General features: G+C 36.2%; 1 protein-coding gene across 11 annotated transcripts in view; it reads left to right on the top strand.

Annotated features, from left to right (window-relative positions):
• KCNMA1 (potassium calcium-activated channel subfamily M alpha 1) overlaps positions 1-26,797 on the top strand; it is a 427,658-nt gene that overhangs the window by 304,416 nt on the left and 96,445 nt on the right. For 6 of the 11 annotated variants that reach the window (XM_062496669.1, XM_062496668.1, XM_062496667.1 and 3 more), the window contains exons 15-18: positions 3,002-3,111; positions 5,423-5,491; positions 18,186-18,272; positions 23,242-23,318. In XM_062496669.1, coding sequence (XP_062352653.1) covers positions 3,002-3,111; positions 5,423-5,491; positions 18,186-18,272; positions 23,242-23,318 — 343 coding nt within the window. Of the gene's footprint in view, positions 1-3,001; positions 3,112-5,422; positions 5,492-9,630; positions 9,643-18,185; positions 18,273-23,241; positions 23,319-26,797 lie in introns of all 11 variants that reach the window. The other 5 variants (XM_062496670.1, XM_062496665.1, XM_062496663.1 and 2 more) reach the window with 1 other exon arrangement.

The raw sequence follows: 26,797 nt of genomic DNA, 5'->3' as shown, positions 1-26,797 counted from the left end.
GGTGTAGGGCTGGGTGTATTAAAGGTTTTCATTTTCTTCTGACAATACTAATCGTTGTGCTTTCAAGAGCTACATCATTTTTTCATATCTCTGTCACCATGTCTTACTAGGAGTTGACTGTATTATGTTAATATATTTGCTGATAACAATATTGTATCTTTATATAAGATAGAGGAGATCAGAGGAGTATAGTGACTTAAAAAAAGATTCAGATGAAAATTGCATTTCTTCTCTTGGCTTGCACTATGTAATGTTCCAGCTATTCTTCCCATAGGCTATTGAAGCAGTGGATAATTTTTTTATGACTGTCAGAAGGCAGAATTGCAGTGTGACTTAGTAAGGGAGAGATAATCATGTGTTTGCAGTACTAGAGAGGAATCAGGAAGGTACAGATTGAAGTTGTTGTGGTAGTATGACCCATTCTGGATCGGTTCTATCATTTACCTAAACTTCAAAATATCATCACAAAGGCTTAAAGTGGTCAAGAGCTTAATGACTCCTAAAGTATCTTTGCTCACAAAAGATACCAGGCAGGAAACCATTTCTCTTTGAAATCACTGGGAAAATGTCATGGTTCAGGTGGAGATAAAACAGAAAGATTTTCTTTAGTTGACTGTTATAATCATCTTATAATAATATTTTATAGTATTCCAAATATCAGCAATTCCTTAAATTCTATAATCAAGATTTCATGGTATCCTAACAGATCATATCTTAAACACTCCCAATCACTTAATGAAGTTTAGTTTAACACTGACTGATACCTATGAAGCTTGATCATTGTTTTGTGAATGTTTGGTTTTTTCCAGTCCTTTCTTGGTCCTTGAGTAAGGGTGAGTGTTTAACTATAGGTCTGATCTGGAGTTCCTTCCCCCAAATCAAAACCATCTGCCTAAAGAAAAGAAAGCAAGGAAAGAGAGTAGAAGGGGAGATGTGTAATGTATTTGTTTATTTTTTTCCAACCGCAGGTGGTGTCAATCTAAGAAAAAGCCACAAAATAGACCAAAAGTTACAAACATGCCCTTGCTATCATTACTCTTAGTTTTTTTACCAAGCCTGCACTTTATCTCTCTTCTGTATATAGAGCTGCTGATCAGCAACATTTGCAAGCTTCCTATAAATAAAAGGGTCATAAAAAATGTGATATGGCTTCTCTGTGTGTGGTGGGGAATAACACAATGCAAATCCCTTTTACCATCCCACATGGCCTCTGAATGGTGAAACAATTTCTATGGAAGAAATTTCCCCTGATTGTTTGCAGCCCACTTGTCAGGCTGTATATGATTTGGAATATCTCCATATTGCAATTTATTCTTGCAGTTATTTTCATCTCCAGAACTAGAGTAACTGATTACTTGGCAGCCTGTCAACAGGAGGAGGGAATAAAACAACAATAAAAAATCAACCAAAAACAAACAAAAAGGCAAAAAACCAAACAAGTAAAAAACCCCTAAACCCCAAAGAAAACAGAAAAAAAAGAGGAAAAAAACATTGTAAATTACATTTCACCAAGTTTCTTAACAAGTTTCCATCCTCCTGTTCTTTAGAGCATTTTTTTGAAAGAGTGCCTTTTGGCTAGTTTAACTTGAGGAAAAGATTGATGAATCCCAAATTAATGCTCAGCCTGTGGGATAAAAATCTAGACTTATCTAAAATACTCCCATCCTGTCAAAAAAGTCCTGTCAAAATAGCTCTGTAATACTGAAATTTGAAAACTTGATTTTTTTTTTTTTTTTTTTGGTCCCAGAGAATCATAGAATCACAGAATATCTTGAGTTTGAAGGGACTGAAAAGGATCATTGAGTCCAGCTCCTGGCCCTGCACAGGACACCCAAAGAGTCACTCCCTGTGCTGGGAGCATTGTCCAAACACTGCTTGAGCTCTGTCAGCCTTGGTGCTGTGACCACTGCCCTGGGGAGCTGTTCCGTGCCCAGACACCCTCTGGGTGAAGAACCCTTTTCTGATATCCAACCTAAACCTACCCTACACAGCTTCAGGCCATCCCCCAGGTCCTGTTACTGGGCACCACAGAGCACATCAGTGTTCTCAGCAGAGCCTCTACTTCCCTCGTGAGGAAGCTGTAGCTGGTCCAGGCTGAGCAGACCAAGGAACCTCAGCAGCTCCTCCTACGGCTTCTGCTCAAGACCCTTCATCGCCTTCATTGTCCTCCTCTGGACACTCTAGCAGCTCAATGTCTTTCTCATATTGTGGTGCTCCTGACTGCCCCCAGGACCTGAGTGAGGCTGTCCTTGTGCCAAGCAGAGCAGGACAATTCCCTTCCTTGCCTAGCTGGCAATGCCTACCAAACCAAGACAGGCTGATCAGCCTGGAGAAGAGAAGGTTGTGTGGAGACCTCATAGGAATCTTCCAGTGTCTGAAGGGGGCTGCAGGGAAGCCAAAGGGGTCTCCTTTGTTACGAACTGTAGTGAAAGGACGAGGAGTAGTAGGTAAAAACTGAGAGGAGAAATACAGACTAGATCCTGGTAAGAAATTCTTTACAGTGAGAGAAGTTAAACACTGGAACAAGTTGCCCAGGGAGGTTGTGGATGCCCCAGTTTGGGCAGTGTTCGTGCCAGGTTGGGTAAGGCCTTGAGCGACCTGGTCTAGTGAGAGCTGTCCTTCCCATGGCAGGAAAGGTTGGGACTAGGTGATCCTTAAAGTCCTTTCCAGCCCTTAACATTCTGTTATTTTTAAAAAGAGAAAATTGGGAAACTTTTCATCATGCTCTCTGCAACTTTATTTGACCCCCATGCTCAGTGTGCTTGACAAGAATTCAGTGTATTATTTTTGCATATGATATTTGATTTACTGACTACAAGGACTCTGTTCTGGGGTTTTATTTCAGCATTTAAGAAAATCCCTTAAAAATAAGCGATGTTAATTGCCATGACAGTGTACTGACTTATGTGTCGAAATCTGATTCATGTTTAAGCAGTTGTCTGTAAATTTCAAAGAGAGCTGTGATTTTTACTCTGAACTCTGCATGTTTCTTTGGTTTTAGATCGAGGAGGATACGTGGCAGAAATACTACCTGGAAGGAGTTGCAAATGAAATGTATACAGAATATCTGTCTAGTGCCTTTGTGGGTTTGTCCTTCCCTGCAGTTTGTGAGTAAGTAGAAATACATTTAACATGCTGAAGTATTTCTCTTCTTGCAAGAGAAATCTAATTATTTTGCATGAGACCTTTTCACTGTGCTGAAGTCCTAATGTTGCTGTATGAGATGGTGTTTAATAAAATAAACATTAAAGTAGTCATTGCGTGGGAGTATCTGAAACATTTTAATGTCTGGTTTCAGGAAAGATTTGTAATTAAGCAATTGTAAATGAAAGCATTAATGTTTTTGGTATTGAACAAACTCATCAGCAATCTTTTTAAATTGAGTTATTTGCTCACAAGCACTATCCTGTTATTTTTCTAATGATTCCCATTCTCTGGATAGTGGTGGTCAGGATGACCATCGTGGCTTGTGTTTGATTCCAAGAGAACCGTTCATTAATTTAAACAGATGTCATGGAGTCATATAAGCAGTGTGGCACCCAGAGCTCTGTGGAAGTGGTTGCAAACCACTTGCAACAAGTGAATTATGTCAGAGAATATATGTCTATTCAGTTATGAGAAAGAAGCATGTAGTACATAACTGCAGCGTAAGCCATGCGACAACTTCATTTCTGGAGACTGAAAAATGCTTTTATTTATCCTAGAATGAGTCTGTGAACAAGACATTTGTATGCATATGATTTGTATAATAAATACTCTCTCCACATATTCAGGTTGGTTTAGCACACTCATGTTTCCTCTTTGGTTGGCATTGCTCTTCATTCCAACCCTACTGAAAGGTCACCACAAGGGCTGTGAACAGAGAAACAGATGAAGAAGTAAAATGCCATCTCTGATGTAAAGGAGGATGAGAATGCTTCTACTCCTCTTACTTCCCTACCTTTCCCAATTTTTACAAGAGTGAAAAACATGGCATAAAAATGAGGAGGAAACAACTGTTAGACAAATATTGTCCATTTAGAAATTGTCTGGGATGTAGCTATGGCAGAGCCCAGTCTTCAATTTGCTGGTAAAGTTAAGGGGTTCTCAGTCCATCCTTCTACTGTGTCAGCCAAACTGTTTTGAGTTTACTGAGAAGAGTTTTTTACTGTAGGTACCAAAGTTTGTGTGCATTTCTTGAACCAGGAAATCCTATAACATAATTCAGAAATGTGTATTATATTCATAATGAATGGTAGTTTGTGCTGTTAACACTAGCTACGGTAATGAAATTTAAATCTCTACACCAAACCATTTTCAAATGTGTCAAGTTTCTTTATGAGTTTGTAGGAGGATGTGACTGAGACTGTATTTGACATAAAACTGATATTCACTTATCTGTGCTGTCAGAATGGAGGTAAAACAGTCAGTAAAGAAAGGGTGCTTATTGATATTTAGAAACATGTCTAAAGTTTGGAGCTCTCCTCAAGCATTTGGTTATCTGAAACATTAGAAAACTGTGTTAAGTAGTTGAAGTAAAACAAAGAGATTTATGTCAAATTTTCCAATACACTAATAGCTCTGTTAAAAGCACATTGAAAATTAAAATGTAGTTTTATTTATTAATGAGTTTAGTGCATAGGTATTTTCATTGCTATAGGAATTGACTGCTCAATTTCCAGAAGAACCGAAGACAAGGACAGCAGAATGTTCATTGTGTTGGTTTGTGAAGGGGAAATTGAATCAGTGGATAGGCTTAGTGTGTTCAGCTACCCACGAAATACACAGACTTTGAGAACAGGTTTTGTAGTGTAGCTTTTAAAATTCATGCAGTCAATGACATTTTTAAAGTCTGAAATTAAATGAAAGGTTCTGCTTCCTCAGGTTATTTGTCATAAATGGAAGTCTAGGAATGTGATTCTTTTGTAAATAGGCTGCCCTACAGTCTGGATAACAAAGAGCATGCAGAGACAGTGAGGATGGGACACTCAATATTGCTGAAGAATTTCAAGCTTTTGTTGTCAACGCTAGGGTGAAGAATTAGATGGAAACAGAAGTTAATATTGGTCTGCAAATGCTATCTCTAACTCCATGTGTGTACTGCATGAACATATGCCAAGCAATGTATTTTCAATATGTGAATGTAGTTGCTGGCATTCTGTGCCCTTGGATATTGCTGGACCGGGTGTGGATGATGATGTTTGAAGATAAGCTAACCAATCTGTCTCTAGTGCAGACCCTTCTAATATTTAGTAGCATAAGGCTAGCCTGCACCCAGGTTCTAGGCCTACCATTCTCTACCTCAGAATTCTCCTAATGGGCCAACAGCACATCTCTGGATTGACACTGGACCCAGCGGTGGGAGAGCAGCTGCCCGTGGGTATGGGATGTGTGATGTTGGTTGTGAACAGGGACTGACTCCTGAACTCTTCTCTCCCTGCAGACTGGTGTTTGCAAAATTAAAGCTCTTAATGATAGCCATAGAATACAAGTCGGAAAAACGCGAAAGCAGGTACGTCCAATGCCACCACCTGGACAAGTTCTCAAATGCACTGTCAGGACTTTGCCTGCTTTTTTTATTTTTTTTTTTTTTTTCAGAATGAGCATAGCTATTCTTTGAAACATTTCAGAATGTAATTAGCATGCCATCGCATTGCAGCATTTCACATAGGACTGACAGGGACTTCTTTCTGCCCTCTTCCTCCCTAAAATTAACCCTAATCAGAATGTTTAGTAAAAAGTGCAATAGTACGTATGCCTCATTTCCAGGAGTGATTTTACTTATGGAAAAGCTTACAATTTTTGTGTTCATAGCATATCACTATTAATCAGAGGTCCAGCTTACACTACTGAAAACAGAAAAGTGGAAAACAGATGTGATACCAAAATTGAGTTTGGCTATATATATATTCTCAAAATACATATTTCATTTAAGTTAGTTTGGGAGAACCAATTTAGATATGATACATGATAAACAAGTATAGGGTAAACATAATAGTTAAATGGTATCTGTTCTGACAAAGCATACATGAGTAACATAATGAAACAGGAAAATACAACTTTAGCCTTGAAATTACCAATTGACTGGCTACTTTTGTCAACCAAGAAGAAAAGAAAAATTACTATTTTTTAGTACAGATTCACAGATGGGAAGTGTTTCTTGCATTAATTTTTTGTGCAATGATTCATAGAAACCTGATCGAACATCAGAGTCAATCTTCTGTTAACTTATCCATCAGTACTTTAAACAGTATTCATTTTTTATGTAACAAAAATGTTATAAATGTTCTCTGCAACATGTGAAGGGTCATATAATAAAAATATGACAATACTGACTCTGAGAGGAATTTGATTTTCATCATTCAAAATTATGTTTTGTACTGCTGTAGTAAAACTGAAGTGATACATACTAGTTCATCTTCTTTTTGGCCACCAATTACATTTTAGTGGCCAAAGGGCACTTTGGAGGACAATTGCTTCTTCTCAGGAGAACCAGTTCTATCAGTTGAAATCATACTTCAGTTTCTGGGGTTTTGAAAGTTTAATACTGAGTATTAACTTTCATATTTTTTCTTTATTGAAAGAATCTATAAAAGCCGTGTTAGACATTGAACATGGAAAAAGCAGTGTTACAACTATTTATGAGTATTTTCATGCCCTACAGTTGATTTTGCTGGATTCTTCCATATGTTATAAAATGAAATGTGAAGTGGTGTATGTACTATTGGACATCACTTCTGTACACGCTACACTGATTAAGAAATCTTTTTTTCTTTTTTTTTTTTTTTTTGCTATCAGATTTTTTTTATGCTGTATTTGGATCCTTTGGACTCTTAAAATACTTTTCCATTGAAAGACCTCATTCTGCATTAACTAATGTAAAGCAAACAATCTGTTCTTCTGTCTATGAACAATTTAATCTCTTGCTAGAAAAAGGAAAAATAGATACTAACAGCAGTGGAACAATGTACCTGATTTTTGTGTCTTCAGTATTGAGAAATATTTGGCTTCTGTTTTTCTCCTAACAATTATTGGCCAGCTTTATCTTGCCATTACTTCAGTTGTCATTTACTTACATAGGTACTAATATTGCAGTCTTTTGCAATGATAACAGATTGCTCTTGGCTTCCATATCATTCTTTGCATTAACTTCAGTGGGAGTTGGATTGAGTTCTTAATCAAAAGGTGATACAGAGGATCCCACAAAAAGTAACACAGTGTGATACAATCATATATTTCTTAAAGCCACACAGTTTGCAATAATAATCATAGTAAGGAAAGAGCCTAAAATTGCTGGAAGCAATACTAGCAAAGGGATATTAACAGTTGGATTTGTTGCATATGTGTGTAACACAAGGATGGCATATAAGGTAGATAGTTGTGTTTTCTTATAACCCTGATCCACAGTAATATCTGCTGATTTTATTAACCACTGATAATCTCCTAGGCACTGTTTGATCAATCACAGAGCTACCTGCAGCATATCTTTACTGTTTGACTTGTTCCTGTGCTCTTCATCTCAAATATGTTAGCTAGATATTTGTGGTTTTCTGATCCTTTAGTCAAACCAGAAAGGTAATGCAACTGTTTCTCACCTCCTAAGTATACTTGCATTTCCATGCATCTTATTAAATTAAAAGGTGGGGAATTAAAAGTTAGAATAACATAGTTTAGAAGCACAAGCTCTTTTTGAACAGTGTAAGTTTGTTGATTTTGTTTGTTGATGCTGAGATTGGAAATATTTTATTCTGCTCATATCCAAATTTCTTCCTGGTAATTCTTCATAAAGGCGAAGTGGGAACTGACTATCGATATTCTTTTAAGCTTTCAGTCTTTATGAGAGTGACAAAAAGTAGATACATACTGCCACTGTTTTATAATTATACTTTGCATTTGTATTTTATAAAACTATTAGAGAAGAAATTTTATATAATTTAAAATTTAGAGAAACAATGTTAAATATGACTAAAAATTTAAAACATGATGTAGATGGCACCCTTTCATTATGAGCTAATACTTCTTGCCATAGCTGAGATAGATCTCAAAACAGTATTTTCAGAAACAGAGAAAATTTTTCAAAGCATTCTTTTTATTTAAAGGATGTGAAGATCTTGCTTCCAACAGTTTAATTTTTGTTACAAGTGATAATAAAGTTTCTATATAATGAAATTTAATTTCAGATTTTTTTCTTACACAGGGAGTTTCCAGTTAAGATCAGTTTCATTTGTCTCCATCACTTTGCACTCAGAGCTAAAGCAGTGACTAAGATTCAGGAGTGTATATGCAGCTCTAAACAGTAGTGAGTGAGGGCATTCTAAATTTCCTAATCCCCTCTTTAAATTTCCAGTTCAGTCTTATGGATAAATACTAGTCCCATCCCATTGAATGGCAGACTTTTATTTGACTGTTCATATCTTTGTTAGATGTAGAATAGCATAAGTACTAATTTACCTCTGCATGTTTTTTGTTTTGTTTTGTTCTGGGTTTTTTTTATCCAGGCAGTCACCTAGATTCTAATTTTCGAATTTTTTCTGATTTACAGTCAAATTCTGTCAGCTGTATAGTAGGGTATTTCAAATCAATAGTAATTAAAAAGTATTACAACTCTATCCAAGCTAATACTGCTGTACATGTCAGTGGCAGCTGAGCTTCCTGCCTGCAGGTGCTTTTTTTCTTCATTTTTCCTGACTACTAATAAAGCTACACAAAACAGAAAGCACACCTTGATAACAAGTTTTGTCAGTTTAGGTAGGTAATTAATTACAATTATGATTTTACAGGATTGCTTAAAAGTGGGTATTCAAGCCTAAACATAAGTAATATAGTTATAAATATGATAAATGCATATTTGTTTTCATATAATGGGTAGACTTTCTAGAGTGTCTTTACCTGTTTAGGCAATTTCTTCCCATCATGGTATCTTAATTTAAAAGACCCCCATGATTTGATTTTTTTTTTTAACCTTTGCTTTTATATATTTGATGATGTTTAAATTATTTCTCAGCTATCAAAGAAATTTCTGAGTTTACAAAACTCAATTTAAAGTGTTTCCGACCAGCTACTAAAGGTTGTGCTCTGGTAACTCCAGCTCATGGTATGAGTTAACTATTCCTTCATCTCTAATTTGTTTCTGGGAGTCTTATAACCCATGATTAAGAACAGGAAGCCCTTAAATGATTTTTTTGTCTCCCTGATGCAAGCCAAATACTATCACTTAAAAAATGTTCTTATCTCATTTAGAGAAGTTTTGCCTTTTTGTAGAAAAATGCAAAGGAAACAATGGAGAACATGAACCTGAAAATATCCCAATGTTAAATATATAGCAAAAAATAAAAGTTCAAAATTCAGACATTCAAACTTATAATCTGAAATCCCTTTTAGAGAGATTCCTGCCTTCCTTTTCCCCCTGTATTTTTATTCTACCCAACTAAGCAAGAAGGAAAGCCTAACCAGGATTCTTCCCTCCTGCTCCTCATTTATACTCCTCTTGTTAAATTTTCTGTGTCTATCCATATATTTGTTCTCATTCTCAGCAGAAAAACCTTTAAGCCTTGAAGACTTTTAAATGAAGGATTTTTTTGCTTTTGCTTTGGTGTCAGTTGATTTCTTATCCAAGTGTTTGATTTGCAATTTTTTTCTTGTCGTTTGCAGAAGCCGAAAGCGGTATGCCCTCTACGTTACCTTTCCTTCCAACCTCAATCCTACCTTCACTCCTTCTAACTTCAGGACTAATTCCTTGCCAAGAACACAGGAAGATAACACCTTTGTCTATCTTTCTCTGTATATACACACACATATATACCTATATATATTGATTTACCTATGTGTGTGTGTATATATATACATGTGTGTGTATATTTATATATGAGCCCCCCAATCTCAAAGAGGAGAGAGAGAACAGCATTTTGTCTCTCCAGTGTTTCTTGTGACTCACGCACTAACTTCTTTGCAGGAAGTACAAAATAAAACAGGATTAGTTTTTTAGGCTTTTTTTTCCCCCTTTGTGGAGTCATTGGTGTATCAGATTGTTGCATTTGAAAATCAGATTGTAATGTTTCTCCTATCCTCATTTTGACTTTATCATGATGATGTATATTTTGACTTTACCAGCCCTTGTGCTGCCATATTGTTTTCATATTGTTTTCACACCTTCATTAATGTCCTTTTTTCCCCAGTGTCTTCCTTCAAAACACGTCTTTCTTACAGTACAGTAGTTCATGTTCTCTTGCAGTCTCATCTTCCATTAACAAAAACCAAATACCCGTTTCTTTGCATTTCTGCTCCTGTTTTGAGTCCAGTTACTCATAATACAGTACTCATTAAAGCTATTCTACTGTTCCCAGTGAGAGTGCCATGGATAGTGTGTATTATATGTCACATTCATTTTAATGGCATTTATTAATTCATTTATGAAGATGTTACTAATGTATTTTTTTCTCAGCTTTGGGGTTTGTTTTTTTTTTTTTGAGATGGCATGTTTTACATTTTCTTTGGTGTACCATGCTGTGAGTCCCTCTCTAGTCTACATTCTATCATGCAGTTATTGGTTTGGATGAAGTAAATAAGGCATGTTCTTCCATATCCTTGTCTCTCCTCATCTCTCTTCCCCCGATAGCTTTTTTATTTTGTTTTTTTCCTAATTGCTTATAGCACTCTGTCTGACTGCCGGTGATGGTCTTTGGAGACCTGCTCTCATTGTCCAGACATTTCAATTTCCCTCTTTATCATATTCTTCAAACTCTATTTTCCATGTCTGTTCTGTTGTGTATGTTGTATGTGTTATATGTATTTAAGTTTTAGTCTTATCTTTCTATAGTTTCTGAGTAGATGTGTGATAAGAGAGGTGGCTTCCTGTCAGTTTGGCATTATTGATATGATCCAACTGCAGAGAAGTTACTGCAACACTTAGCATCTCCAAGGATCTGCAGCTGTTGCACCTCTACTTTGCTTCTTGCTTTTGAGTGTATCTTGTGGTGAAGGCATGTTAATGCTGGCATGATGAGCAATATGAAGAAGTGTTGTACCAAGTGAAGTTGCTTGCTCCCAGAATAAAGTATATTGTTCTGCCTCATTGTACTGATAATTAATCACTTCTGGAACCAGAAGAAATAATTTAATTGTTTTCAAGTGTATTAAGTTCACCATCACTGTTGAACTAGTTTGGACTATGCCCAAATAAAATACCTCATGCACATCCTGTATCCCGTGACTTAGTAGGTGCTATTGTAAAAAACTTAACTCCTGGGAGCAACCTTGTATATGCTTGTAGTAATTAAGCATTAATATACTGTAGCATGTAATGTGCACTGTGTCTTTTGCCTTGTATTCTTTTTTAGTGTCTTACTAGATTTTGGTGTATAGAACAATAAGGAGCATTATGAATTTATGTCAGTGATAGAACCCAGAAGAAAAATCAATACTTCTGAGTTACAATTAGTGTGAAAACTGGTACGTGCACAACTCCCACTATAAGATTTGTGCACCTACGCTCACACTTCACTCCAAAACATACCCTGAAACAAAAAATATTATCTCCAACTACTTCTATAGTTGGATGAATGGCATGGTATGTTTTAAAAGGCCATTATGCTTATAGTGGTACTTTTTATCTGGGCATAGCATGAATCAAGAGTAATAGCTGGTTTTGCTTAAAAGTGTGGTAGCTACAGTAAATAATACCACATAATTTTGTTTTACATAATGTATTCATAGTACTTAAACAATATTATATCTTCCTGATTACTAGATGATATTGCTGCTGTTTGAGTTGCATGGGGAATGGTACAGTACATCTACCACAAGGTTTAAAGCAGAATTGTTACAGCTTTTGTCATTCATTTAGTCAAATTTTTGGTGTTCGTGTTTCATTTAATTCAATGATTGGTCTTTTCTTTTTCTTTAGAATAGGGCAAGTCACACAAGTAGCCATAAAGCTGAAAAAAGAACAAAAAAAGAAGTAGGGTTATGAAATCAGACAAGTTTCCTTGATGCAGGGATGAACTGTTCAACTGGTCTCTGATAATGGATTTCATCACACCTGACTTTATGAATCAAAATGTTAAATGTCTGATTTCCTGTTAGTTACCCAGACTCAGTCCATAATTGAAAGAGAAGAGAGAGACAGTTCTTATATGAATTAGAATTCAATCCAAAAATAGATTAGATGAATCCCACCTTTAGTGCCGTCTCAAATGTAAAGTTGAAAGTAAGACCAATCAGGAACAGTACATACCAGAGGCATGGGTAAGGAAAATCCTTAAGATATCTCCTGGTCTGTGTCTCTATTGGGCTGACCTTATCTGTGCTTTCAGTTTTTAGTCTTCATGTAGTGTTCCTAAAATGTTGTTACCCTTATATATCTGCTGTACTGTACTTGCTGGGCATCTCCATGTGCCTTTTTCAGCTCAGTTTAAAGACTTTCACCACACCTGTTCCATATTAATAAGATCCCTCTTTTGTTTTTCTCAGAGAAGCCTGACAGCTATGCACATCTGAGAGTGAGCTCCTGTACTCCTATGTCTAGATTAAGAGTTCAAAGTCCATCCATTCACAACTTCAGCAGTAGTGGAAGCCTGCTCAGCTTCAAGCTGTGCAAAGCAAATTGTGGAGCCATGCCACTTAAGCAACTGGCCTACCAGTAAATACACAGTGCATAATGATGGTTCAGACTCTGACACTGGTTGTTTTTTCCATGTAGTTCTCCTAGAAGATAGCTGAATATTCTAGGAAACTACAGGAAACATTTGTCATCTCCTACTGAAATCCTTTGTATGCTGATAAATTATTAGAAGTAATGTTTTAAATATTATTGTGATATGAAAAGCTATGAACTTTCTATAACTTTGTAATAGTGTTTTAGACCAAGAAACATAATTTGAGTGAAATATGTATGATGTTTGGAAGCAGGAGACAAAAATCACCTAGCAGCAGAAATGAGTAAAAAGAAATAGCTGGAGGCAATTAGTCCTGCACCAAAGTGTCAGTTCACAAATTGTTTTACAGCTCAAGTCTCCAATTATTAGGCTCTCCATCAAATATCTTTAAGTTCAAAAAAACATAGAAGATACAGGATTAGTAATAAAAACCTTAGCTTACGTTTAGTTCTTTAAAGGAAGATATAATATGGTATGCTTTAGCTAGGTCAGAATATTGGTGTCTTGTGCAGTCATCCATGCACTACCAGAAAAGATACTGAGCAGCACTCGTGTTCTGGAGTAGTTTCAGGTAGATAAGAATGGATGAACAGATGTTTTCATGTATCTGTACCTTATTGACGGCAACATGTAAACTTAAAACATCAGAAAGATACAATCCAGTAAGTTGGTCAGAATTAACACACAGTGAGAAACATGAACAGATAGCTATTCTGCATTGTCATGAAAAAGTCGTCATGTCCTGTCTGAAATTTTCACTGAACAGCCTATGTTAAGAAAACTATAAACATTTGTCTAGAATTTCTGTGACCTCGTTTGAATTTTTCTTTTTCTTTTTTTTTTTTTTTTTTTTTTTTTTTTTGAAACGGTGCATCTCAAATGTGCACTGATTTGTTTCACCTGCTTATATTTCTGTTAGTCTGGGAACTCATTTTCAGCTGTGTAGATAATATTCATGATTTTTTGCTGTGCTTTAAGTGTTCAGTGTCAGATTGGATGGGGCTTTGAGAAATCTGTTCCAGTGAAAAGTATCCCTGACCATGACATGAGAGTTCTAATTAGATGATTTTTAGAGGTCTCTTAAGCATTTTCTGATTCAGTCTGTGATTCCTAAGAGTCCAACTGAATTCAAGGGAGATTTCCACATTCTCATTGCTCTTAGATGCATGATATTGCATCTAGTTACCAAGTGAATCTTCTTTTGCAAATGGAGTAACTTTTGCAGATAAGTGTAAACCACAGGTTTCCAGAGTGCATATTGTATTCCACTCCACAAGTGGCTTCCTAGTTGTAATACTGTGAAAAATGGAACTGACTTCTAAGTTTATGGTGGTGAAGTACATTAAATTCCTATTGAATACATTAAATCATGTTTTATTTACATGGCTTTAATTGCCATGTGACCTAAACATTCATGTGTGAAGGAGCAAGCAATCATGGGAGCCCTGTCATGAAAGGTTTTGTCCTGAGGAATATATTTCTGGAACTGGAATCATTAAAGAAATTATGACTTCATGTTTTTGAGCTTGCTATTACTTGATTACTTTCTGAGGTAACCTAAACTAGAAATGTTATAAAATTACAAAGTTTTTACAAGCTTCTAAAGTATTCAACCTTCCTTGCTTGGTTTCATGAGCTGATGTAGGAGATTGAAAAAAAATCAATTTGTCCTTTGTGATAAAAAAAACTATTTGGAAAAATCAGTGTCATTTTCAGTAATATTTACAGAATAGCAGAATGCATATTGATTAGCTATATGTATTGTTATTAAACCTCTTGAGTTTCTGTCCTTTTTTCCCTTTTCCTTTGCAGCCTTGAAAATACATAAAAATGAGACATTAGCTGAAGCTGTCTCTCTTAGAACTCATATTTAGCTTGCCATGTACTTATATTCTCGACTATGGGGAGATATATATATATATATATATGTATTCATAAATTTCATATTAAAAACACATGCATCTCTAAATAACTGATGGATGCATTTTTCTTGGAACATTCAGAAGACTGTTTTGTTTTTCTCTGTGCTGTTTGTTCCCTATATTCTATTTTAATTCAAATCATTTCCCTTGCTGTGTATCAGAGTGAGTGCTTATCAAAGCATAACTTCAGCTAATGACACTACAGGTGTCATAAGGAGTAATCCAGTGGCAGCTTTAATAAGCAGTATATTTAATACATCCATACAGTTCAGTAGAAATTGCTCATGATTTTGCTCTGGTTGTATATCAGTGTGTCGATAAGCCCAAAGCTTTATGAGCTTTTGCTGTAATTCTTAGTCATTAGCAGTGATGGGGCAAATTAATTCTCATTTCCAACAGAAGATTTTGCTGCTGGGGTCATACCGTATTGACTGTGATCACATCTATATTTTGTGGTTATAGATACATTGTACTCGTGAAAAGAGTGAATGAAGTATAAGATATGACAAAAATAAAGTCTATACGCTGACCCATGTGAATTGCTTTAATGTGTCTCAGAAAACCTTGAGATACAAAATCATGCTCACAATACATTGCATCCTAAATGAAGCCAGTTACTTCTAATTTAAGGCTATGTTCCTTGCATCTCAAAGGAGCCGCTTCATTTGCTTAATACTTCATCAAATTTTAAGTTTCATTATGAAAAGTGAACATATATAGATGTAGTGGTTACCTCAGTTTGTGGAGTTTGGATTATTGAGGTTTGGGTAGGATTTTTTACTCTTTGGTATGGTTTAGCGATATGAAAGAATTGTATTGAGGAAAAGGAAAACCAATCTGGGTCTATGTAAAGATAGGTGTTCATCTGTTTTCACTGTAAATCTGTAACACTTATGTGACTTAAGAATGAAGGAAGGGAATAAAAAGTATTTTTCAGATAGAGCAGTACCCATTTGAACCTAAGAAAAGCAGCCAACCCAAACTATACTACAAGACCTTACATATTTTATAAAGAACAGTATAATAAATACATGAGATTTGCCTGTATAGAAGATTTTTTGAGTTTAGCAGCTAAATTCTGATGTAATGGCAGGTTACTGCATACTAGCAGGCAGGCAGGAGGAAAGGTGGAGACTAAGATGACCAGTACAGCATTCTGTAAGTGCTAGTAAGTACTTTGTGGGTTTAAGTGACAAAAGCTTGTGCAGAAAAGCTAGATTTTCCAACCTGTTTCTGACCCGAGTAACTGGTTTCATATAAAGAAATTCTTATGTGATTATTTTTTTTCTCCTGTTTTATTCCATCTTAAACCTGTGAAAATGCATTTTAAAACTGCATTAGATAGAAGTTTTCATTACTACTGTAGCCATTAGACCCAATTCACTAAGAGAGAAATACTAGATATGACACTAGATGATCCTAGTTAATGATAGATGATATTACTTTAGCTGTGTGACTATTTTTTCCCATTTTATCTGTGTGTGTAATACAGGTGCTACTTACACCATCACATTTCATTTTTTGTAAATATTAGTCAGGTGTGCTGTGGAGATGACCTGCTTTCTGTGATGATACCTTCTTCTCCTTTTTATTTGTTGCAAAGCGTGAAACTGTGAATGAAGGAAAGTGAAGGATCTCTAGGTAGACACTTTCTTTTAGATTTAATTTCTGTTCCAGCTTCTGACACAGGCTGTCTGTGTGAGAAGGAGATAATAATTTAAACCAAACCTTCTACAGCTGACCTCTGATGATGTACAAGTCATTATTTTGGGAATCAGAGGCTGGACTTTTAGAAATGCTGAACATTCTCACAGTAGAAGTTCCTAGAAAGTGTGTATAGAGCCATGCAATGCTAAACACTTAGAAAAATTGGCCTTACAACTTCTACTTCCTACTTCCAGTAGGCATCCCAAATTAATAAGTACTATATCTCATAGTACTATAATACTATATATAATATATATATACTATTAATAAGTACTATATCTCATAATCTCTCCTCTGTAAAATGGGGTAACTCTGTATCTTCATTGTTCCTGTCAAGGAAATTTCTTTTTTGTGAATGTTTTGCATGCTGTAGTGACGATCATTGCAGAAAAGTACACAAGACAAATACAATGCTGATTTTAAAGAGAGAGAAATTACACAAAACCATGCCTGAAGTAATGGCAGTAAAACACCATTGAATGAAGTTTCAGATTGTGAGAAGGAAGGAGTTTGTGGGTACTAAATTAAGAACTGTATCATAAGATCTACATAGTGTGGACTGAAATATGACTTAATGACCAACCTTTTTCCTTCTGAACTCACGAGCACTTCATTTTGTGGCCTGCATATTCTTGTCATAGGGCATTGCAGGCATGTGGAATTACACAAAACAATGTGCACATTATTAATCTTTCAGATACATTATGTTGTCATACTAATTTATTCCTAATGTGCAGAGAATAAATGACATATTGAATAAGAGATGTACTGAGACACATTTTCCCTCCTAAAAATACCATGAAAGACTTTGGACCTTCACATTTTAGTAATGTATGTCTGTTCAGCATAGTGCTTTATTTATTTTTGTGTATATGTACTTACACAAAATCCATTTTTGCTAGATGGTCAAGTGTTTAAATTCCTGGTACTCTTTATTGACTCTAAATTGGATGTACATACCATTACTGCAGTTCGAGTTAGAAAAGCTAAACTTTAATAAAAGATGGAAAAGAGAAAATTTTGAAAAGCTATATTAAGTTTTAGAGAGTTAAAATCTAAGATAAATTGCACATTAATAAAACTTACTAGAGAATATATTTATATTTATCTCTATCTGTATATTCATATTTAGCTTGCTACTTTGCAAAATGCCTTACCTAAAGTCTAGAGTTTAATTATTATGAAAATAAAGAAGATATTTCATAGGTATGGAGTACCTCACTTGTTGTTACCAGTTCCTTTGTCAGAGTTATCTGAGGCTCTTCTGTCATGGTGGTTGGGTTATTTTTGTTCTCTTATGGCTGCTTAGCAGTGTTTTAAAAATTTTCTATTCATTTTATGTTTTTTCAGCTGTCGTGACTGGTTGTCTTGTACCATTCCCCTTGAGTGTATGTGTGCATTTATTATTTTAAACAGTAACATTGTCTGTCCAGATAGGGGTCCCATTAACTTTCTATTTCACTAGAAATTGGCAGAAATTAGCATCAAAGGCTTTAGTTTCATAAGTGATGTTTTTGTTGTTATTGAGTGGTGGTTGATGGTTCTTTCCACTCTATTGTGAATTTCTCACCACTTTGCATGACAGAGCAAGCAAACAGCAATGCTCAGCTTCACACTTCACATTTCTGAGAGGATTTTGTGTAGTCTGTATTTAAAGAAAAAAAGATAAGAAAACAGATGTAAGCACTTAGATGATGTGATTATAGGCAGAGGCATCTGACTGTCTCAAACTAGTTTTTCTAAAAAGCATGTGAAACTGTTATATGATTGGAAATACATGGGAAGAATTGCTTAAAATTTCCTTGCAGCCTTCCTAACTAGTGGGTCCCCTATAACAGAATCAAATAAAGCTAAGTTGGAAGATTCAGTTTAAATTAATATGTACTTACTGTTTTGTTGGTTTTGTTCTTGTTTCACTGAGCAGTATATTAATCAATCCTGGAAACCATGTTAAGATTCAAGAAGGTACCTTAGGATTCTTCATTGCAAGTGATGCCAAAGAAGTAAAAAGGTAATTAATATGTTTTTATCTTTGAATATAAACTAATATTTAATTTCAGGGTGTTTTTTTATTCTTTACATGCAAATGCTTTCATTATTATCTGTTTAAAAATTCGGGGGGGGAACTGAGTTGTTGTTCTTGAACCACCTGTGTGCATGTAGTTTTCCTAACTACTGTCCTAAATATCAAGGAAATGAAATTTACAGCAGATATGAAAAGAAATAAAGAGGCTGGGTTTTTGAATCCTCCTAGAAAATGTGAAATATTTTCATTTGTTTTCTCTATACTTATTGGGTCTCAGAGGAATTACTGTTAGAGAGGAGGTCAGGGATTACAGTTCTTTTAGTTTTGGGTTTAGAGGAGTTCTTATCTACACAGACTTCAGCAAATTCTTGATGCGAGTTAGCTACTGTGTTCATTCTGTAACTGCATTAGCAAAATAAAATTTATGTTCTTGTCATTTTTCTTTATTGGAACTACAAACTCTAGGGCCTCATAATAATAAATCAAACTTCAAAAGTCTATTATATCCCAACCATTGCAGACAGCTTCACAGGTTCAATGTACCTGGCTGTACTAGATTTGGGATGAAAGGATTTTTATAATACTGTATTATATGTGTGTACTGTTGTTTGTTAGGATTATAGTATGGTTGGAAGAAACAAAAGAGCTATGTGGAAAAGAATTTTTCAAAGGAAAATATTCAGTGTCTTTATGATTTAAAAACAAGAAAATTATTATTTGCAGCTGAGTTCTTCCACATAATTTGTATCTTTGTTATGAGTGATTCAATCAGATTGTTACTGATGTTCTGCATGAGTTTGGTATTTTAGTTAAATCCTGTACTTAAAATGATAAAGTATTCAAATGATTCCCTTTATTAAGTTCCAACCTTTTAGGATTCTATATATTGAAATAGTACCTAACCATGCATACTTGCCGTGAATACTTAAAGGAAGTCAAAGCACCACAGCAGTGAAATCGGAGAACTTGAATTCTGTTTTCCTTGAGAGAGCTAAGGTAGTTTTTGGCTAGGTGGAACATACAGAGCAGGGCAGCAGTGCTGCTGTCCTTGCACATCTCTAGCACCATCTCTGGAGCGTGTGCCTCGTGCACTGCTGCAGGGACTCTGCCTTGCAGCATACACTTCTTTTCCTCTCTGCTGCTCTCCTGCAGTTGAATATACAGAACTGTCTTCACACTGTTTTACCGAGCTGCTAGTTTTCTTTCGTTTATAAGGCAGTTTACACTCTCCAGTGAACTTTTTCTCAGACTGTAAGTAAAATGGCATAGTACTTTTAACTTTTTAACTTTTTATTTTTAGCATTGTATTTTTAAGGTTAGGGAGAAATTATCTGTTGTTAAGGAGTTTAGATACATTTTTCACATCATTCATCTACCATGTTTTATTTGATAGTGAGCATGACACAAGATTTCCAGTTCTGCTTGGCTTTTGGCAGAAGGCTTTGTTTAGAAACATCCTGCCTCCCTCGCCACATTTCTTAGCTGCTCTGTGCAAAGCAAATGGTTATCAGATGTATTTCAACAAAGCCATTTATGAAAAGTGTTAATTTCACCCTTTAAGCTATGAATCAGAGTCAGAAAAATGTTCTAAAATTGTGATCGTTTGGAGGGAAAAAAAATATTTTTTAATAAAACATAATTAAACATGTTTTATACCTGAAATACAAATTAAATTATTCTGGCTTTGTTAATGAAAACCTTTCAGCTCCCTTAAGATATTCATATTTATATATCCCACAGTGAAATATAACATGCAGTGTTCAATTACTCTTCCTGTTAGAATAACTTTTTAGAAGGGATATAGCATTTTTAGAAGAATAGTTTATCATAAGAAGTAATTATACTTGCAAACAATTATGCCTAGGTAAATAGCTTCACAAAAAATGTTGACTGTTTAAATATAATGCACACTACCTTAATTGCATCTTCATTATTCTTTATTCATTTACATGCAAGCATTAGTGTCAGAAGTCCACATTCTTCAAATCTACTTAATTTACCCCAGTTATTTAGAGTAATCTTATTACAGCAGTCACTTTCAGTATTTTTTCTTTACTTTGGGCATAGAATTGAAGGTACCCTTTAGGACAGTTGTCCTGCAGTGAACTTCAGAAACATGATGTCTAGAAATGACCAATATCCGGTTCATGTTATGAATTTTTTGCAAGGAACTATTTTGTGGTAGTTGATTCTTGTTTAATAAAGGGTTTTTACAGCTGCACTGGAGAGAAATCGTGAAATTTGAGGCAGTTTTCTCCTCCTGGCTTACATCTTGACATTGACTCATGGTTTAAAGAACATTTTCTTCTCATTTCCTTGGAAGTAGTTTGTTTTCTTTTTGCTGGAAAGTGAATATGTTGAAGGCCAAAAACTTTCTGCATCAAAGTATACATTCTCAGAGAAGATGTTTTTCTTGTACATTTTGCATCTTGGAAATACTAAGGCAATTCCACAGCCTTAGAGAGTCATCTTCTGGGAAGTTCCTTAGAGAAATAGTGTACCATGTTTAGGACTTATATATTCCATTGGTACCTTCATGCTATTTTAATTTTAGAAATATTAATAGCATTCATTGAGGTCTCCCTGCAATTGAAATTTGTATTTGAACCAATATGATGCATTGATATGGTTCATCTCTTGTATGCTAGACCTGCTGTCTTTCTAATGATGGGTCACTTAACTACCAGTAGAGTTCCACCTGCAGTGGCCAAGCTATAGGTAATCTAGAAGAAATAGTAGCAATCATCCTGGCTGCAGGGCCAAAGGCTCTGTTTAATCAGAGGCTGTATATTAATATTGGTTTGGTTTTGTTTTTTTCATAGTTAGGACTGTAGATTGTTTTGTTTCAGTGGCCTCCCAATTGTTGTGGCAATCTCCTAATAATCTCATACTCTCAGCAAAATGTATCAGTGGTTGCAAAGTGGGGGCTTTGCCTCTTACTGCCAAACTGTATTGAGAAATGTGCAATAAGAGGTGGTGAAGATAGTCAGGGAGCTGACCTATCCTGAGTGTGGACAAGTGCAGGGAAAATTATTCAGGTTAAAAAGTGTGTTTCATTTGCTGTGCCAGCAAGAATCCTGTTAAACTGTGACTGTCCTGCTGGAGTCCAGCTGAGTGAACCTCATGAAATATTCATGGCAGCCTTACATGACATCTTGACTTCTCAGTCATGATTGAACTCTCCTGTGGGCAGTCTGATCCATATTTATTAAATCAGAAATTTTAGAAAATCTTACATGAACTAAAAGGTTTATCCTTCCTCACTTCCTTATTTCTCTTTTGCTGGCATGGGGCATCCATGGCTTCCCTGTGCAGCCTGTTCCACTGTCTCACCACCCTCATAGACAAGATCTTTTCCCTAATATCTGATCTAAACGTACCCTCTTTCAATGTAAACCCATTCCCCCTTGTCCTTACATTGTAAATACCCTTTTAAATACTCTTCCTCCATCTTACCTGTAAGTTCCCTTCAGGTACTGAAAGGCCACACTTGGGTCACCCAGCAGCCCCCTCTTTTCTAGGCAGAATAATCCTGATTCTTTCAGCCGTTCCTTGTAGGAGAGCTGCTCTGCCTCTCTAACCATCTTGGTGTCCTCCTCTGGACTCACAGGGAGGTCCATGTCCTTCCTGTGCTGGGACCCCAGAGCTGGATGCAGTGTTCCAGGTGGGTCTCAGCAGAGTGGAGCTGAGGGGGCAGAGTCCCCTCCTTCATCCTGCTGCCCACGGGGCTTTGGATGCAGCCCAGGACACGTTTGGCTTTGAGTGCACATTTCTGGCTCATGTCCAGCCTCTCATCCAGCAGAACCCCCAAGTCCTCCTCAGCAGGGCTGCTCTGGATCTGTTCATCCCCCTGGACTGACACTGGGGGTTGCCCTGACCGTGCACTTCGTCTTCTTAAACCACGCGAGTTTCCCAGGGGCCCAATTTTTCAGCTTCTCCAGGTCCCTCTGGATGATATCCTGCCTTTCAGCTGTGGCAAAAGCACCACTCAGCTTGGTGTCACCTGAAAATTTGCTGAGGGTGCACTTGATGCCTCTGTCCGTGTCATTAATGAAGGTAGTGAATAACACTGGTCCCAGTACAGATCCTTGAGGGACACCACTTGTTACTAGTACCTGGTGGGACTCTGAGCCATTGATCACTGCCCTCTGGATGAGACCATCCAACCAATTCCTAATCCACCATGGAATCCATCACTCCAGTTTGGAGAGAGGGATATTGTGGGGGACCATGCCAAGGCTCTACAGAAGTCTGGATAAATGATATCTGTATTACTTCCTTATCCCCTGATGTAGCCACTCCATCACGGAAGGCCCCTGGTTGGTCAGGCAGCATTTCCCTTGGTGAAACTGCTGGCTGTCTTGAATGACCTCCCCATCCTCCATGTGCCTCAGCACAGCTTCTGGGAGGATGTGTTCCATGATCTTTCTGGGCACAGAGGTGAGGCTGACAGGCCAACAGTTCCTAGGGCCATCGTTTCCACCCTTATTAAAGGCCAGTATACAGTGTTGACCATACAGTAATGATCAGATGTACAACCTGAAATATTGGCACAGGGTGCTAGACAGTCCTTAAAAAATTAAATCACCCTGGTATAGCTAATAAGAACAAAAATGTCTATATATATTTTTCGTGACAAAGTTAATTGGATGCTCCTTTTTCTAAGATGAAAAACAAATGAACTAATACACTGTAGCATAATTACTATATATTTTTCCAAGTACTTTTAAAATAGAAGTATATTAAAAGAAATACTTACTTGGAGCTTTATGTTTGAAATTAATGGTCTTGCAGCAAATATTTCCTACTTTAAATGTCCAAACCTTTTCAAAGATTAAAGGAAATTAGCATTGGTGTGTTTCATTAATTGGTCACTGCAGCAAGAGGAAATACAGGACTAATTTCATTTATATGGACTGAGAAATGTGTCTGTTTATCCATTCTGTCTCTCCAGGGCATATTTTTACTGCAAGGCCTGTCATGATGACATCACAGATCCCAAAAGAATAAAAAAATGTGGCTGCAAACGGCGTAAGTAATATTTCTATCCCTCCCTTCCTCTCCTTTTCATGAACTGTTCAGCCCTGAAGAATACCTGTACATGCATTTTCATGTTTTACACAGTGGTTCAGAAAAGCTAAGAAACCAAATGCTAGGCAACATGGTCAGTGCTACTTGGGTTTCTGAATCCACACGTTTTTATTACATTTCACACCACTCACACCTGTGTCTTCACTAAAGAGTAAATCAAAGTCCAAAGCTAACAAAAACTGAAGAGTTGAGTCAAGCTAGATCTAACTGTGGAGGTTTCTGAGTTAAGAATTAGCCAACAATAAAGTTTTTCTCTCAATCATAACATGCAGAAAATCATTCATTTCAGTAGTTTTCTGTTAAGAACTTCTGTCTGTCTTGGTGATCCTGATTCTGCAGAAGAAGAAACTAGGGAATTATATCTTATCATATAGCTATTGAAATAATGTTTTGTTGAAATAAATGGACAGTTTTACTGAGGAAAGGGTTTTCTGGAAGAAATTAAGTATTTTCACCTCTTACATATATCCTTTTAGCTGTAATGCTAATATTAGGTTAAGTTCTTTAACTTAAAAAACTGTTTGGACAGTTTTTAATGAAGAAATACTTTGAGTTTTTGTATGGAGATGAGGTGTTGCATCTGAATTTTTATAAGTATTTAGCAATCAGCACATTACCCATATATACTTTGAAAGGACCTTTTTCAGGAGCTATCACAACCACACTTTGACCAAAGATGTGTTTGACCCATGCATATTTGTAATACCGATAGCTAATTATTTAGGAATCAAATGCTCACTGAATATGTAAATATTTATGTGCTTCCATGGTATTCTGCCATGAAAAAGACCATCCAGTTCAAAAGTACTGATTAGGTAAATTGGAATATCTCAGGAGAGTTTGATCATACCTATTTTACCATTACTTCTAAAGGAAAAAAGCTCTTATTTATTGCTTGAGTCTGTGTTATCAGTGCACTATTATAGAGAATGGAAGAAAGCCTAAGCTGAACATTCTCTGCCTTTTGGAGTATCTGAAATGGATGAACTCTTGAAGATAATTTTAAAAAGAAAAAAAAGAATTATCACTGGAGATTTTTTAAAAATCTCCTCTCCTCCAAAACACCAAGAGTGTGGAACAAAAGTATGATAGGGAGAAAGCAGCTGGAACTGACAGAAAATGGTATTTATCTTCCCAGTAGCCACAAGGAGAGCAAAGCACATGGAAAGCATGCCTGATGTGGAAGGAATGTATTCATTGCCTAACATATTGGAAAAAAATTGTTCAAGAACAGTTTATCCATGTGAGAATGTGACCTTTGAACTTCTGCCAAAGCCAATGAGTCTGCTGAGTAAGTTCTGGTAAAGCCAGTTACAGATGCCTCAGGGTGCCTGTAACTCTCAAATGAAATCTTTTTTTCCAAATTAGTCAACAGTTGAAGAGAAATATGTTACCTGCTTAATTTTATCTGGTTTTGTCAGGAAAAAAAAAAAAGAAAAAAGAAAATCTATTTCATTTCTATTTTTTCCTCTACTTCTCCTTCACATGGTGTATGCTTTTTAAACATGTCCTGCTTAAAAAAATAGTAAATCCCAAAGATCTCTCAGTGTAGTATGAGAAGTACACTTTTCATTGTCGTGTTAGAAGATAGGAAACAGGAACTCACATTATAAAGGTTAAGAGCTCTTTATGTTATACATAGGTGAAATCAAGGTAACCTTCTCAGTATTTTGAAGCCTGGGAGGAAACAGGGTATGACCCAGCCAACTTAATGGATAGTACCAGCAGTAAGGCCATGGAGAGGCAAGAGTAACAACTCCTGTAAGTGGCAGTCGGAAGGTTACAAATGGCATGGTCACACATCAGTCCAATAAATAAAAGGGTTTTGGGCAGATGAACAAGCAAAATGATTGAGTTAGTGAGGCAGAAGGAGGTGGCTGTCAGAGCTGGTGCAGTGAACACTGAACACTGAGGAGGGAATCCTCTGAGTCAGGTGAAGAAGATGACTTCTTCAGTCAGTGAGAATAAAATGGTCAGTGAGAATAAAATCTTAAATTTCCCTTTCATCGTCTCCCCTCTGCTGCCCTCTCTCCTCTTGTTTCTTAGACACACAAGGGGTCACAGATACCATGATAGCAAGCAGCCCATAGTAGAGCTGAGAACAGCTTTCAATGAGGAGCATGTTCACAAGTATTAGAAATAAGGCAATTACTTTGCTTTTAAAGAGCTGTCAGTCAGCAAAAAAACTGAAACGGAAAATTTCAATAGTAATTAGTGATTTTTGTTTCTCAAATTTTGTTGACAATTTTGAAATCCCTTTTATGGAACCTGCTTTTTGGGTTTGGGTTTGTTTTTAAGGTAAGTCTTTATTTAGTTCAGCCTGTTATTCACATAAAATATTTTAGCTTTCAAATCACTAATCACTTTTGAAAAACCTTAGATATGTTATCAGTCTGTAAATTATGCAAATCACTGATCTTAAAAATGCAGTTCTAACCAAAACAAAGCATAAATTGAGAAAACTTTTTTCCCTATTGAGTTAGGAAACTGTCAACTGCTCTGTCAGCATGTATTATGTCACTGTGCCAATTTGGTTTTCGACACTGCATACACATGCATCTGTACAGTCCTATATGACAAATAATGCTTTAATGAGCAAGTAACATAGTAATTAGAGTCAGCTGAATGTGGAAAATATGTAAGATTAAAGGAAAGGTTGTATATAAAAATATTGACACATTCAGGTGAATTAAATGTGAAAGAATATCTTTACATGGAAAACTGAATTATGGTGGCTGTAATTAATGCAGCTTCCCATAATGCTTAAAACCCACATTTTTCAATAATGCATCTGGGGTTGCACTTCAGTATCGATACTTTCTGAACATTAGCTTGGGGTATTGTTGGGGTCTAAATGTGAGTCTGACCTACATAGCCATTCGTCCAAACTTGTTAGGCCTAATTAATAATTCAGGGCAGATCAGTACATTTCTACAAGGCCAAGGATAATTCATGTAATCCTCTTTTCCTTTTGCAGTTTCTTTGTCATCCCTTTCTCCTTACCTGTCCCACTCCCTGAATAACACATTAATGCTGATGTCATATTGTCCAGAGAAATACTTGTGTGGAAATTTTATTTGCAGATTGTTAATTTTTTTTAATGTTTTCAATCTCTTTCCTATTCCGCTTGACTGTAGTTTTTGCAGCAAGAGGCCAAATATATGTGTATATTTATATAAAATGCAACCACGTTGGGATGAAATCTCTAAACTGGATGACCTATTCCTCCTGTTCTTTCATTTTGTGCAACAGCTATGGTCTAATTCTCTATATATTTTTTCCAGTGACAGTGCTTGCTGTGAACGGTGGGGGTTGAACCCCAGAGGGGACAAATCATGTGTACATTGATGTGTTTTAAGGAATATCTTGTAATCAATGACCATTGACAAACTTTTGATTTATTTTTCCTCTTGCTGCCT

Source organism: Cinclus cinclus, chromosome 7, assembly GCF_963662255.1.
Source record: "Cinclus cinclus chromosome 7, bCinCin1.1, whole genome shotgun sequence".
Classification (NCBI taxonomy): Eukaryota; Metazoa; Chordata; class Aves; order Passeriformes; family Cinclidae; genus Cinclus; species Cinclus cinclus.
The sequence above is the reverse complement of the archived record's forward strand: the minus strand, read 5'-3'. Positions and strand labels throughout refer to the sequence as shown.